Below are 14608 nucleotides of genomic sequence, written 5' to 3'. Positions count from 1 at the left end.
TGCCTTTAGAGCAAAGTCCTACCCTCTCACAATCAGCCATGCTCTGTTTTGGGCAGTTTATGTGGTTAGAGGGCTGGTCCCTGTCTGTCTTTAGTGAACAAATACAGGCAGCAACAGGGTCATCATATTTGGGCTGACATTTTAGCAATCCAGGTTAAGCTAACAGAAGTACTTTTCCTTTCTTTTTTTAATCTCATTGTTTTCAACTACTGCTTTCTATACACAATACCACCAAGTTGAACTCAGCTTAAATCCGGACCGTTTTTAATCCTTCTGTCAGTTAAAACCTGATTTGCACATGCCTTTTAGAACTGTGGAAGCAAAATTCAAACATCTTCAGGAGCCAGTAATGCTACTATCACGCTATTCAGAGTGTGTGAAGTGTGTTCTTTGTTTTGTTTAAAAAAAGGAAATGACTTTTAATTCCCATGGGGATTTGATTATTTCCAGATAAACCGCTTTAGCAAAGTGGAAGATCGGGCAATTTTTATCACTGACAGACACCTTTATAAGATGGATCCGACAAAGCACTACAAAGTGATGAAAACCATCCCACTGTACAATGTAAGTATTGGAGCTGGAGCCAGGACTCCGCAGTACGAAATTGCTAATGATCCAGCTTCTCTGTTGTAAAATTGATAAGAACTCTGGTCAGAATTCTGTGAAGTGCATAGAGTTATTTTATCTGTATATCTCCCACAAGCTTTTTTTTAAAAAAATTTTTTTGCAACCCACTCTTAAAAAATAAAAAAACCAAAAAAACACACAACAAAAACCAGGGTGGGTTACATCAATAGTGGGAGTGCAGTTCATAATTGGCATATTGTTGCTGGGAAGCTTCAGTTGGTGGTGGAACTACCAAGAAAAGATGCCCAGCAGATCTCAAGTCACAGACAGAATGGTATAAGTGCCAGCTCTTAAGGTAACAGGACTCTAAGCCATTCAGGCTTTATAGGTCAGTACCAAAACCTGGACTCGGGCTCAGTAGCAAATAGGCAGTCAGTGCAGATCTTTAAGCACCAATGTTTATGGTATTTAGGTTTCAGGACCATCAGAATACTGACAGCTGTATTTTGCGCTATCTGCAATCTCTAAACCATGGGTAGGCAAACTAAGGGCTGGATCTGGCCCAATCGCCTTCTCAATCTGGCCCACGGACGGTCCGAGAATCAGCATGATTTTACATGAGTAGAATGTGTCCTTTTATTTAAGACGCATCTCTGGGTTATTTGTGGGGCATAGGAATTCATTCCCCCCCCCCAAAAAAAATATAGTCCGGCCCCCCACAAGGTCTGAGGGACCGGCCCCCTGCTGAAAAAGTTTGCTGACCTCTGCCAGGTCTAAACCATATTCAAGGGCAGCTCCATGTAGAATGTTTTTGCAGTAGTCTAAACAAAATGTTTCTGGAACCTGGCTCACTCTGACCAGGCTATCTCTGTCCAGGAGTGGCAGTAAGTTCAAACCAATCAGATCTGAAAATAGGCATTCCTTGTCACCAAAGTCATTTGGGCTCCCAGAATCCAGGAGCACCTACCAACTACAAACCTGGTCCTTCAGAGGGAACGCAGCCCTATCCAGAGCAGGCTGCCCCCCTAATTCCCAGACCCAGAAACCACCAATCTGCAGCACTTCTAGCATGTCAGGATTGAGCTTCGGTTTACTGGCTCTTGTTTCCTCCAGTACTGGTCAAGAACCTGCCTGATGCTCTGGTCAATAAGCCTGCACGATGGCAGGAGAATGCTTCCCTAAAGGCTTAGAGGCATGGAAAATCCATAAGCAAAATTTCCTGCTGTCTTTTTTTTTTCATAAAAATTTTTACTTGGAAAGCCCCATGTGGCTGCTTTGAAGATCAGGGAAGTAGGACTAGGTTGTTCTGAACTACTTTCCTCCTGAACAAGCAGCTGTTAGCTGTGTTTCCACACACTGAGCTATCTGTGTGTTCTTCCCCTACCCTCAGCCCCACCCCGTGAACTAATTCTTTCCAGAGGAGTGGTGCAATGTATATCGGGGTAAATGAAACACGCACATTGCTGCTTTCGCAACCCTCAAAGCAACTGCATGGGCCTGCTATTTCAGTATTTTTGAAAGGGGGTAAGATCTTGATCACAGCTCTCCCTTCCCATTGGCCACTGACTCGCAATTGTGTTTGTCTCTTGTGGATCAGCTTGTCCCTTAAAGAATTTCTTTCAAAAGTGTGATACTCAGCTGGGGGTTTATGCCTACAAGGCCTGAAGAATTTTAACTCGTGCTGAAAGGCTGGCAGACGGGCTGGTGCAAAGGAAGCACAGCAAGATCTTCCTGGCCACTTTTTCTGATGCACTACACTTGCTTATTCTCTCATAGCCCTAGTGCAGGCACCCCCAAGCTGCGGCCCTCCAGATGTTTTGGCCTACAACTCCCATCATCCCTAGCTAACAGGACCAGTGGTCAGGGATGATGGGAATTGTAGTCCAAAACATCTGGAATGCCGAGGTTTGGGGGTGCCTGCCCTAGTGTGTAACCCATCCTCCTCTACCTGCCTCATCTGATCCATCCCCCCTTATCTCCCCTCTGACACTACTCCCACGCACAACCAGGTGGTACCTCCTTTTATTTTATTTTTCATGGAGTGGCCTTGCACACCGCAGAGCAAATACTGGCCTCCAGCTGCCCATCATTCCAGAATGACTCTCGAACCCTTGTGCTCACCAGAGGATGTTATCAATGACTCAAAAGTATTTACGAATTAAGCTATAACTTGTCCTGCTTCTTGCTGAGATAAAATATTTGTCCCTGGTAATCTTTCCCCCACAAAGAAATCATTTCTCCCATCCTCCCACAGTCCACCAGGGTTTCTTCCCCCCAGGGGGGAAATCCTCTGTCTCCAGAACAGCTAGAGGACATTCCCCATCCTTTATTTACATGCTTGTAATTTTTCCAAACAAAACGTATCAGCAGCCTGCTATTCGGTTTTTTAGGAGCTGCCCATTGCCGGTGGGGTTTTTTTTTGACACGCATGGCCCCTCAACTAATATCTTTGTATGTAGTGAAAGTGGGGAAGCCTCGAAATCTGCATAATTGTGCGGGGGATGGGTTTCCCCCTTGCTCTTCATAGAAAAGCTCCATTATTTGGACTGACAGAGATGCTTTCACCTAGAACATGGACCATTTATATTTGAGCCTCGGCGTTTATTTCTCTGCCTCACCTGAAAAGATGTGTTCCATTTACATCTGCAAGATGGATTGGCCCTGTAAAGGTGTACAGGAGCTAGCCTCGTCAAAGTGCATCTGCATGCCAGCAGCGCTCACAATCACTTTTTGCAAAGCTGCCCTGTCAACATAGCAACATCCCTTGGGAAGGCGTTGCCATGGAGATCTCAGGCGGTCAGCTGGTGCCTGGTCCTGCCGAAGCTTGTTTTCCCAGCTCAAGAAGCCGTTCTGTCACTCCTAACCTTTTTTTTTAAAAAAAAAAGCAATTCCAAATGGAGAGTAATATCCCTCGGTGTGCCTTTGACTTGTGGCAGTAAAAATCCCAGTGACTTGAAACCTCTGGTGGGGTTCTTGTGCCTGGTGTTGCCAGCCAAGTTGGCATATGCCAGGAACTGAAGGATGGCAATAACTAAATGCATTAAGATGGGAAGATATGATCCTAGGATTGAGGAAGTCTGCAGCTGGTGTACAGATAACTAGGAAATAATAATACATTCTGGAAAACGGAGGAAATGAAGATAATTTTCTCTTATTTCACACATGCCTGTTACTATCACTTTGCATGCTTGTTTTGTTAAATTGAATCGGGATGCATTCCTGCGTCCAGTTTTGGCATTTTTAGAATGTAGATTCAGTTGGTTCGTACAGAGTGTGGTACCTCACAAAGCAGTGGTACAATTGCTTCACCATGCACCTGCCTTACAGAGCAAATCACAATTACCCACACCAAGATGCCAAAGACAGCTTTAAATCAATTATTTAAACTAATCTACCCTGCTGAAGAGTCCCCCTGTAGCAGATTATTGGAGCTAAATGTGGTTTGATAGTTGGCTGCATACCAACCTTTCACTTTTTTATGTTAGAGGTAGCTCCTTGTTCTAAAACTAAGTAGCAAATGTATTACTATCCAGAAGTCACAGTAGTACAACTGACCATTGACTTGTTGGAGGGCGCCAAATTGACTTTCCCCATTCTAAAGCGGTATAGTCTTACATTTTTTCAGGATTGAAACCTAGAGAACAATAACTTTGTCCCAACTGTTTGCTAGGGGACACAACAGTTGGCACTGGGCATTGCCCCTGGAATTGGCCTGGATGGAGAGGGGAGGGAAGATCACGAGTAGGTATTGGGTTAGAATTCTCTCCTGCCTGACCCCAGCTCATAACACCCCCTATTTGTTGGAAGAAGGTACAGACTGAACACAGAATTCTTGTGTTTACATGTGGGGTCTCTTGATCCCTTTGCAAGAGAACGCCTGGTCACAGAGTGCTTTCAGTCACATCCCCTTGATTAGAATCCTAGAAATACAACTGAACACACCTAGACCCTGCTTTTGGAGGCTTTCATAACAACAATTTCTAGACGTATGCACTGCTGTTTGGGCAATTCCTTTTTACATGAGCTTTCTAGTGCACTGAACATTTCTTGAAGTCTTAACCTTTCTCTCCAGCAAGGGGGAAATGGCAGAGAGGTGTTGAAAGGTGTCAGAAATGAGACAAGTCTCTTTTTTCATGCTAAAACAAAGAACAGTCCTTGAAGGTTGAGTTTTTTCTTAGGTTCCTTGAAGAAACTAGCAGTCAGTCTGATCCAATTATAGCCATTCTAAATAGCTAGGAATTCTCATCTGAGTACACTTTTGTCAATGCTTGACATTTCGCTACAAAAATAAATAGCAATTATTGGGTTTTTGCCTGAAGAATTATGCTTCCCTCTGGGATGTTTGAGTGATCAAAGCTGTATCAGCTTTTAAAATTTAAAGCTTATACCCTCTAACACACTCTGTGTGTGTGTGTGTGTGTGTGTGTGTGTGTGTGTGTGTGTGTGTATTCTGGGGCAAAGCTCTTTCAAGCCTTTGCTTAATTTAATCCCTGATTATTAGACAAAAGCTTGTGTGTGCCAAACACAATCCAGAATATAGAAATGTATTGGCTTTTTCTATGGGTCTGATTAGCAGAAATGCACTGTAAGCAGAATCAAAGCCCCATCACCAATACTTGGTCAATCAGTAAGCTCTTTGTTATTATCAACAGAGCCATTTGTGGTAGCATGCGCAAATATTTCAATCTTTGTTCTGTCTCACCTGATTTATTGCTACATTTGCACAAACCTTTTAACTCATTAGTATATTTTTTTTATAAAACACGTGTGCCTCTTTTAAAAAATGAATAGCGAAGGGAGGAGGATTAATTTGCACTTGCTGAACCAAGACACGCACTGAAATGTAGTTATCCTTTGGAGTTGACACTTACCTAGATCTTGCAATACAGTTCTCCAATCAAAAGAGCATAGAAAATGTCTGCATTAGTAAAAATGTTTACAGAAATGTAAGATATCAGGGGGAAATGCTTCAAAAACGGATACACCAGGAGAATATATGCACACAATTGCATATGAATTTTCTTGTGCCAATGCAGAAACAGGATGGACTGAATTTAAGAATGGAAAATGAGAAATGGAGAGAAACCAAAATGGGCAGGTTTCACCCATCCCTACCCCAAGGCTGTACAGCTGCAGTATATAGTCTGGGATGTGTGTGCTGATCTGCTACAAAAAAAATGTCTCCATACTGCGTTCAGAATATGTTGTGCCATGCAAATACATTTTCATATATTGTTATCAGTTGTCAAGTTCTGTGTGACGAACGCATTTTGTGGAAAATGTGCGAGTAAGTTTGGAGATGAACTAAAAATTCATAACAACATAGGAGTCTTGGTAGCCCGATCTGGTCCAGCAGTCTGGTCAGCCCACGGGAAGATACAGATGAGTTTGGGTAGAGTGGCACTCTGATCATAATCCCCAGTGCCTAGTGTTCAGAGACATGCTGCTCTGATGCAGGAGATGAAATATGGTCATCGTGACAAGTAGCCATTGATAGCTTTTACAGGGGACTAGGTAATTTCATGGAGGGATAAGGCTATCTAAACTGGTAGCAAATTCCAGAGTTTAACTAAGTGTGAAGAAACATTTCCTATCATCTGCTCTGAATCTCTTGCTGTTCACCTTCAATGAATGATTCCAGAGTCTCCTATTTGGTGTGTGTCTGCGTGAGAGATACTACCTTTCCCCACACCATGCAAATACATCATTATCCCCTCTCCCCATATTCATCTAAAAAACTCCAAATGTTATAAATGTTCCTCAAAGGTGAGTTGCTCTTGCCCCTTGGTGAGATTGGTTGCCCTTTTCTTCACCGCAGGCAGAGAGTGGGACTCCAGATACTTTTTATAAATGGCTCAGGGCCGCAATAGCTCAAGGACCGCCTCTTTCCATATGAACCTGAGATCATCTTCTGATGCCCTTTGTGTGCCTCCTCCTCTAGAGGTCTGGAGGGAGGCAACACGAGAACAGGGCCTTCTCTGCAGTGGTTCCCTGTCTGTGGAATGCTCTCCCAGGGAAGTTCGCCTGGCGCCTTCATTATACACCTTTAGGCACCAGGCAAAAAATGTTCTTTTTTAACCAGGCCTTTGGTTGATTTGATTGACATCTGATGCATTTTAAAAATGTGGAAGGGTTTTTTTGGGGGGGGTATTGGGTTGTTGTTTTTATTTTGATTCTATATTTTATGGTTTTGTGTTCTGGTTTTGTTCTGTGAGCCACCCTGAGACCTCCGGATATAGGGCGGTATATAAATTCAATTAATAATAATAATAATTCTAATCAGTGCTTTTTTCTGGGGGGGGGAGGTGCGGGGGGGTGCATACCCCTAAACATTTTGTGAATCTATAAGTTTGGCCTCATTGAGGGGCAGTATTTCAATATGAGTAGGAAAATGAGACTACCCCTAAACATTATTTTTAGAAAACCAGCCCTAATTCTAATAATTGTAAATATATCATGGAGTGTAACTGAAACAAGCTTCCTAATATATTTCTAGTATGCTTAGCATGTTTCCTAAGTACTTGAGGTGCTACTGTGAAATTTTATGTATGCCTTACTTTTAAGGTTCCGTTTAATTGCTCAACTGTCTGTGGCACAGCTGCCAAGTCTCCTGCTGAAAAATGCGGGATCAGCAGCGGCGCGGCACCGGAAGCCGCTTCTACGCATGTCCAGACATGCGTAGAAGCGACTTCCAGTGCCGCTCTACCCGATTTTCGGTGCCCAGGCATGGGCGGAGCGGCACCAGAAGTCGCTTCTACGCATATCCGGACATGCGTAGAAGCGACTTCTGGTGCCGTGCTACCCACGTCTGGGCACCGGAAATCGGGCAGCGCCAGGACCCAAAATGGAGCCTCCCTGGCAGGTAAGAAATCTGGGGGATTTACGGGATTTTTCCCAATCCAGGCTGCCAGCGGGAAACGGTTTAAAATACGGGGGTTTCCCGCAAAAAAACAGGAGACTTGGCAGCTATGGTCTGTAGGCACTTCTGTATTATACAAAGTCATATTTGAAATACTAATGTCAAAACATATAGTGCGTTGCTACTAGTACATGTACCTGAGTCCCTGTGTAATTATTTCTCACTTGAGTGAGAAAAGCCAGGCACTTGCCCTGTTAAAGTCTGGTTAATCAGACATGGCTGTCATTCCAGAAACGGGTGGTAGGGGGAAGGTGTCTGGATTTCTAATCTAATTTTCTATCTATGACTACTGCAAAGCATCCACTAAGGCATGGAACTTGGTTAGCCTTAACGTTTCCCCTCTTTCTTCGCTCAGCTGACGGGATTGAGTGTCTCCAATGGAAAAGACCAGCTTGCAGTTTTCCACACAAAAGACAACAAGGACCTAATTGTGTGCCTCCTCAGTATGCATCCAGTCAATGAGAGCAAGATCGGAGAGTTGATTGGAGTCCTGGCAAATCACTTCAAAAGGTGAGCTTGAGTACAGACCACCAAGGCTTGCTTTGGGGTGGCTTTTGACTCCATTTCTGTAAACATCTGGATATCTCTCTAGAGTTTGACTCCTCAGGGCTTGGACAAACCTGTATTTTGACCACATAAGTAGCTCTTTTTGGCTACCCAACAGATGTGTTAACTGTAAGACAAACTCTAGGTGTTGTGACACCATGCATCCGTATCTGAAATGTTTTTCCCATATGTGCTTCAGGTTTGACTGTGTAGGACCAGAATGACTGCTGATAGTTGTCCCGTGTTTGGAAAGAAACAGTATTTGGTCTCAACTCGTCTGTGCCCTTTAATTCCTAACAGCCGATCCCATTGTGTTTTCTATTTTCCACTTGCACCCACTAATTATGTGTATAATTTGAAAAGCACTCAGCTTTTGTGGCAAAGTTCTTTCACACCCAGAATCATTTTGATTTGATTAACAATAGCTGCTACCGTACTACAGCGGCTCTCCTGTTTATTACTCATCCTAGCTTTCCCTTAATCAGCCATGGCCACACTTGGCCCTCCAGCTGTTTTGGGACTACAACTCCCATCATCCCTAGCTAACAGGACCACTGGTCAGGGATGATGGGAATTGTAGTCCCAAAGCAGCTGGAGGGCCAAGGTTGGCCATGCCTGCCTTAAGTGAATTCCCTTAAGAGATTCAAGCTTGAAATATGATCAGTTTTGGTCAGTAAAAGTTGGTGTCTACTACATTATTAATAGAGTTCAATATAATAAGTTGTTATGGATGGAAATCCAAAATGGTCTTTTTTGTTGCAACATGGAGTTTTGCCTCCTACATCTTTGACATGGTTTCATAGTAATCTACTCTTTATTAAAACATACCACAGGAGCCCAGTATAACTTATGTGGAACCTTTTTGCTGAACCTTCTCTCAAATTTAAATTAGTAGCAAATACCACAGAGCCTAGGGCTTGCCGATCGGAAGGTCGGCGGTTCGAATCCCCGCATCGGGGTGAGCTCCCATTGCTCGGTCCCTGCTCCTGCCCACCTAGCAGTTTGAAAGCACCTCAAAGTGCAAGTAGATAAATAGGTACCACTCCATCGGGAAGGTAAACGGCGTTTCCGTGCGCTGCTCTGGTTCGCCAGAAGCGGCTTAGTCATGCTGGCCACATGACCCAGAAGCTGTACGCCGGCTCCCTCAGCCAGTAAAGCGAGGTGAGCGCCACAACCCCAGAATCGTCCGCGACTGGACCTAATGATCAGGGGTCCCTTTACCTTTTACTATGATATTTGACTACCTCCTTCCAATACACTGAGGTTTCCCCACTCCAGAATATACCATTGGGTGTGTGTGAGAATACCACGTGAAGCAAGCTTTGACATCTGTCTCAGTCCAGTGTGAGACCTGTGGTAGATGCTCTCAGTATGTGACAGCATCCATAACATGGGAATGGCTTTGGCTGGCCAATTAAACCAGGTGAGGGTAGCTGATGAGTCTCAAACCCTCAGTGAGTTAGTGACTTCCCCTGCATGCAAAGACAGGCTCTGTCCGATTAAGCAGATGTGACCAATAATGGGTCCAACCATGGGCGTACCCAGGATCAAAACTAGGGGGGGGGCAAGGGGAGGGGCCAAGGCACGGAAGGGGAGGGGCCACAAAGTGGGCGGGAACAGCGAACTCGCGCTCCGCCGGGCTGTGCCCCTCCCTAGAAGCAGGGCTGGTGGGCGGAGGCGGAGCCCAGCCCAGCGGAGCGCGAGTTCAGCGTTCCCGCCCGCCGCGCCGCGCTCTCTGGTTCCCCGCCGCGCTTGGCCTTGCCAGAGGGCGCGACGGGGAGCTGGAGGGAGGGCGCAGCGCGGCGGGCGGGAACGGCGAACTCGCGCTCCGCCGGGCTGTGCCCCTCCCTAGAAGCAGGGCTGGTGGGCGGAGGCGGAGCCCAGCCCAGCGGAGCGCGAGTTCAGCGTTCCCGCCCGCCGCGCCGCGCTCTCTGGTTCCCCGCCGCGCTTGGCCTTGCCAGAGGGCGCGACGGGGAGCTGGAGGGAGGGCGCAGCGCGGCGGGCGGGAACGGCGAACTCGCGCTCCGCCGGGCTGTGCCCCTCCCTAGCAGCAGGGCTGGTGGGCGGAGGCGGAGCCCAGCCCAGCGGAGCGCGAGTTCGGCGTTCCCACCCACCGCGCCGCGCTCCCTGGTTCCCCGCCGCGCTTGGCCTTGCCTGAGGGCACGCCGGGGAGCTGGAGGGAGGGTGCGGCGCGGTGCGGCGGGAATGGCGAACTCGCGCTCCGCCGGGCTGTGCTCCGCCTCTGCCCACCAGCTCTGCTTCTAGAGTAGGGCAGCTGCCCTAACTTGCCGCATGGTGGGTACGCCCTTGGGTCCAACAGTCAAGAAGGTGGTTTCTGCACATGCTATAGAAGGAAGTGAGAGGCAGATGGGGCTTTTCAACCGGGGAAGGTGGTGCATCTAGAAGGAAAACTCTGATCCTAAACATCTGCTTTCTTGTGGGATATTTTCAGGAAAATAAAAGACTAAGGAGTAAACCCTACACAAATCTGGAGTGGAGTCTCTAAGATGGTTGGATGGCATCTTGTATGCCTTTTTCTGGCAAATCCTGCAGCCAGGCTGGTGCCAAATGTATTGCTCTGCTTTCCTTTGGACCATATCACCAAGGCCAGAGGGGAGATTTGTTGTCTGGGCCACCCAGGACTTCCATACACACCGCCTAGGCTTGTGCCCCAGAGAGATGCTAACACAGTGGTTTGACTTCACCCCTGGAGGCGCACTCCTTTGTCTCTTGAGACAATAGATGCCAACAAGTTTGTGCTGCAGGAAATTATGCAGATGCCCAGTAGAGGGCGCTAGTGAGGTGGGAGAAACTGCAATGATGGGGAGCTTGAGATCTGCTAATTCCTGACTTCCTTGATTCCAGCTAGCCCAGAGCCTTTAGCCTTTACCTATTAATTTACTATGGCATAATTCAAGTTCAGTAAAACCATCTCTATGGTCATCTCACACAGAACAATATTTGCTTCAGTCCACAAGCCTTAGTTGACCTAAGTCAGTGTGGGCCAACATTTATCCTCCAGCCAGACAGTGGTCCTCCTGGAACCAGGAGGTTGCAAACTGACCCCCTTACATGTGTCCATGGCCAAGCTCCATAGTTGAGTTGGTGCCATCAAGTAATAATAGTTTCGCAGTTATGAAGGCGTAGCTGGAGCATGGCACAGGAACAAAGGAAGTAGCCTTATACTGAGTCAGACCCATCTAGCTCAGTGTGGTTGCAATGACTTGCAGTGACTCTCCATGATTTCAGACAGAAGTCTCTCCCAAGCTTAGCTGGAGATGCCAGGGGTTGAACATGGGACCTCCTGCTTGCAAGACAGGTGCTCTACCACTGAGCTACAGCCCTTTCCCATAAAAACATTCCAAAAAGAAATATTACTTGAAAGCGTAGATAGAATATCTTACCAATTAAAAAAGTTTAGCCAATCTATTTCCTGAAAAAAGATTAATATTGAAAGATATTGATTAAGGAAGCCTATGCATATGACAGTATCAGGAGGGGAGGAAAAATAGGGAGCACAATTGAAAAACAAAACAAATCTCTGATTTGATGGACCCATCTTCCAACTACCCTAATAATGTGGATTTCACTGAGCTTTGCCACACCTGTGGTGGGGGTGAGGAGATTGTTTTCACTGCAGCTGCTCTAGAAGCCCTTCAGCAGCCAAAAATATTTTCAGCAATTTGCTTAATGGAAACAGTGGAATGCAAACCTTCACTCCCTTAAAAGAAGGGGGGTGTTTCATATTGCATAGTAACTCGAGACAGAAATGCTTTTTGTCCCTCTTTCTTCTACAGTCAAGTTTATTGTGCTTTCCTGAACTGGGATCCTGATGCTTAATTTATATCTTGCAACACTTGATTGCTATGTCCTGTTGCCTGCTTTGGGAGCGTGGAATCCCAATATACATAAGTAATGCACAATTAAAATGCTTTAAAGATTTTGAAGTTGCCCCACCCAATCCAAGGGCTCAGGCTCATAAGCGTGTCCCTGATTACTGTCCCGAAGGCTTGCAAACTTAAGAGCAAGAAATAATGAAAGTAGGGAATAGTTGGAGATCAAAGCATAAAATCTAACGGGATACATGCATTTCTACACTGATGGGGTGTGTGGAGAGGTAGGCCAGCTAGATTGAACCAAGTTTTAAAGCAGACAATAAGTCATATTCACCTCATGTGGCACCCTAGTAGCTGTGGTGAGAAAATGACTGTGTTGGTGCATCATGCCAAACCATGGTTTTGTGTAACATGCAGAAGACACAGTGAGCCTCAGGCTCCTGCACTCCCCATTCCTTCTCCTCCTGCATGGTCAGGAGAAGGACTTTGGGAGCTTTTATTTTGCATTGCCTTTAAATGCATCTGCTTGCTTCATTTGAACTGATGAGCATGGTTTCGCACCATGTTCAGTTTCAAAACAAGCCAATTTCAGACCATGGTTTATGGAGCTGACTTGTTTCAAGAAAACCTAGTTAGTGTAACCCACGATCCCCAGTACAGATGAAATGACAAGCCACATTTATGGGAAACCAAATATAAAAGCTGCTGAAATCCTCCTCCTGGCTATGCAAGGAGGAGAAGTGTGTATTGGAGTGTCAGGGAATGAACAAGCCTTGAATATTGCTACAATTGATGCATCTCACTAAAACCATGGTTTAGTATGACGTGCAAGCACAACCAATCTGTCTTGCTTTGTTTGCTTGAGATCTACCTCACAGCTTTCAGATTCGTGGAAGATGTCTTTAAAAATATGAAGCCAGTATCTGCTTCTGAGGGGTGAGCTGCTGTTTGACCCTGAGGAACATGTCTTGAAGAAATTTGAGGTGCTATAGCTAGATTTGCAAATAGTAACTGCTTATCAATTGGAATCCTTGGACATTATTGTTTAGGACATGACCAAATTACAGCTGATGTATAAACGTAAGAAATCAAGAGAGCATTAAAAGAAAAGGAAACTAAGCACCTTTTGTTGCTTTGGGAAACGCAATCATATGCTATGTAACTCACCAGTACTCACAAGGATTACCCTGCTACCTTTTGTGGGGTGAAGTCCCTGGTGCATACAAATGGTTTGTGAGTTATGGGCAAACTTTTGACAACTCAAGGTGGAGAAAGGACGGGGGAGCAGGTTACATGTTGGCACAGAATATTTGTGCCTAGCAGATGGTCCCTCTGCTGTTGGTTCACTATGCTGTACATACAAAGATCTCCCAACTATACCAGTCAAAACAAATGACACTTGCCAGACACTTTCATGCAATATTTTCCTCGTTTCTCCGATACAGTGTACACACGCTTCTCCCCTTGCCTGTTTGTTTTTCCTTTTCTTTCACCCTCTGTAAAAGGGGGCCAGTTCACCAGGCTTTTTCATAAACAAGTGACACACAGAATAACATGAGCCACCTGCACACGTCAGACTTGCTGAGTCAGCTGCAGCTGTTTCAGGTGAGCCTAGTCTTGGGTCACTAAACTTCCAGTATACAAGGAGATGAAACTGGAAGGGTTGGTGCTGAAGGTGCAAGAAAAGGAAATGGGTGAAGCAATTGAGGGCAGAGGGAAGGCAGAAGCAGACAGCAGCCATTTCAGAATGACTTGAAATACGAAACATTCACCAGCTGTAGATGTTGTGGCTTGTGGGTGTAGTTTTCTGGTCTGCAAATGGAGATATTGCCCACCCTAGGGACTACTCTCATTTAACATCAGATTTACAAAAAACATCGTGGTGATGTTTTTCATCATTCTCATCAAAAGTACTTTTAGAAATCCCACCCTCACTCCTGTGCTCCAAAAACATAGTGGAGCTTTTGTGCTCAGCAAACAAATGCTATGTTCTTGTAAACCGAGCTGGTTTTGCGTTGTGGTTAAGATGGCAGCCAGGATCCCTGCTTCAAATTTCACCTTAGCCGTTAGCTTGCTGTGATCTTAAGGAAGTCACTGTGTGTTAACCTCAGGCCCAGCAACTGCAGAATAGGGAAAATAACTGGTGTCAGTTGATTGGCAGAGCTGTCAGGTCCACAAGATCCCCAGATGTGTAGCACTGCAGAAATGAAGGCTTTTTGCACTCCCTAGAAGCAATGCTTTCTTTGTCATGGTACTCACCATTGCAGAGTACTGTCACCTCTCCCCCTCTGTCTACGGCAACCATTGTATGCTGGAACTCACAGCGCTCTTATCAAGATATGAGTACCAGCAGCTCATTTTACCAAAATAATAATAATGAAGCGCTTCCTAAAAGCAAGCCGAATTCAACACAGTAGGTCTTTTCCATCAGCTTTGGATTGCACGGAACATAGTACCTTGGTTCTCGAACGGCTTAGTTGATGAACAAATTGGCTCCCGAAGGCCAAAAACCTGGAAGTAAGTGTTCCGGTTTTCGAACATTTTCTGGAAGCCAAATGCCCGACGTGGCTTCCGCTTGAGTGCAGGAAGCTTCTGCAGCCAATCAGAAGCTGTACCTTGGTTTTTGAACAGTTTTGGGAGTTGAACGGACTTCCGGAACGGATTAAGTTTGAGAACCAAGGTTCCACTGTATCTGAATGCTGAGTATTAGTATTTCTTATTTACTCTGCTTCTTTTCATG

The 14608-nt window shown here is 45.6% G+C and overlaps 1 protein-coding gene across 1 annotated transcript in view; it reads left to right on the top strand.

Annotated features, from left to right (window-relative positions):
• The window catches only part of MYO1D (myosin ID), a 166596-nt gene that overhangs the window by 109404 nt on the left and 42584 nt on the right, over positions 1 to 14608 (top strand). The window contains exons 20-21 of the mRNA XM_035136261.2: positions 451 to 564; positions 7842 to 7996. Of these exons, the coding sequence (XP_034992152.2) occupies positions 451 to 564; positions 7842 to 7996 (269 nt within the window). The remainder of the gene's footprint in view (positions 1 to 450; positions 565 to 7841; positions 7997 to 14608) is intronic.

This window comes from Zootoca vivipara, chromosome 13 (genome assembly GCF_963506605.1).
Source record: "Zootoca vivipara chromosome 13, rZooViv1.1, whole genome shotgun sequence".
NCBI lineage: Eukaryota > Metazoa > Chordata > Lepidosauria > Squamata > Lacertidae > Zootoca > Zootoca vivipara.
The sequence above is the reverse complement of the archived record's forward strand: the minus strand, read 5'-3'. Positions and strand labels throughout refer to the sequence as shown.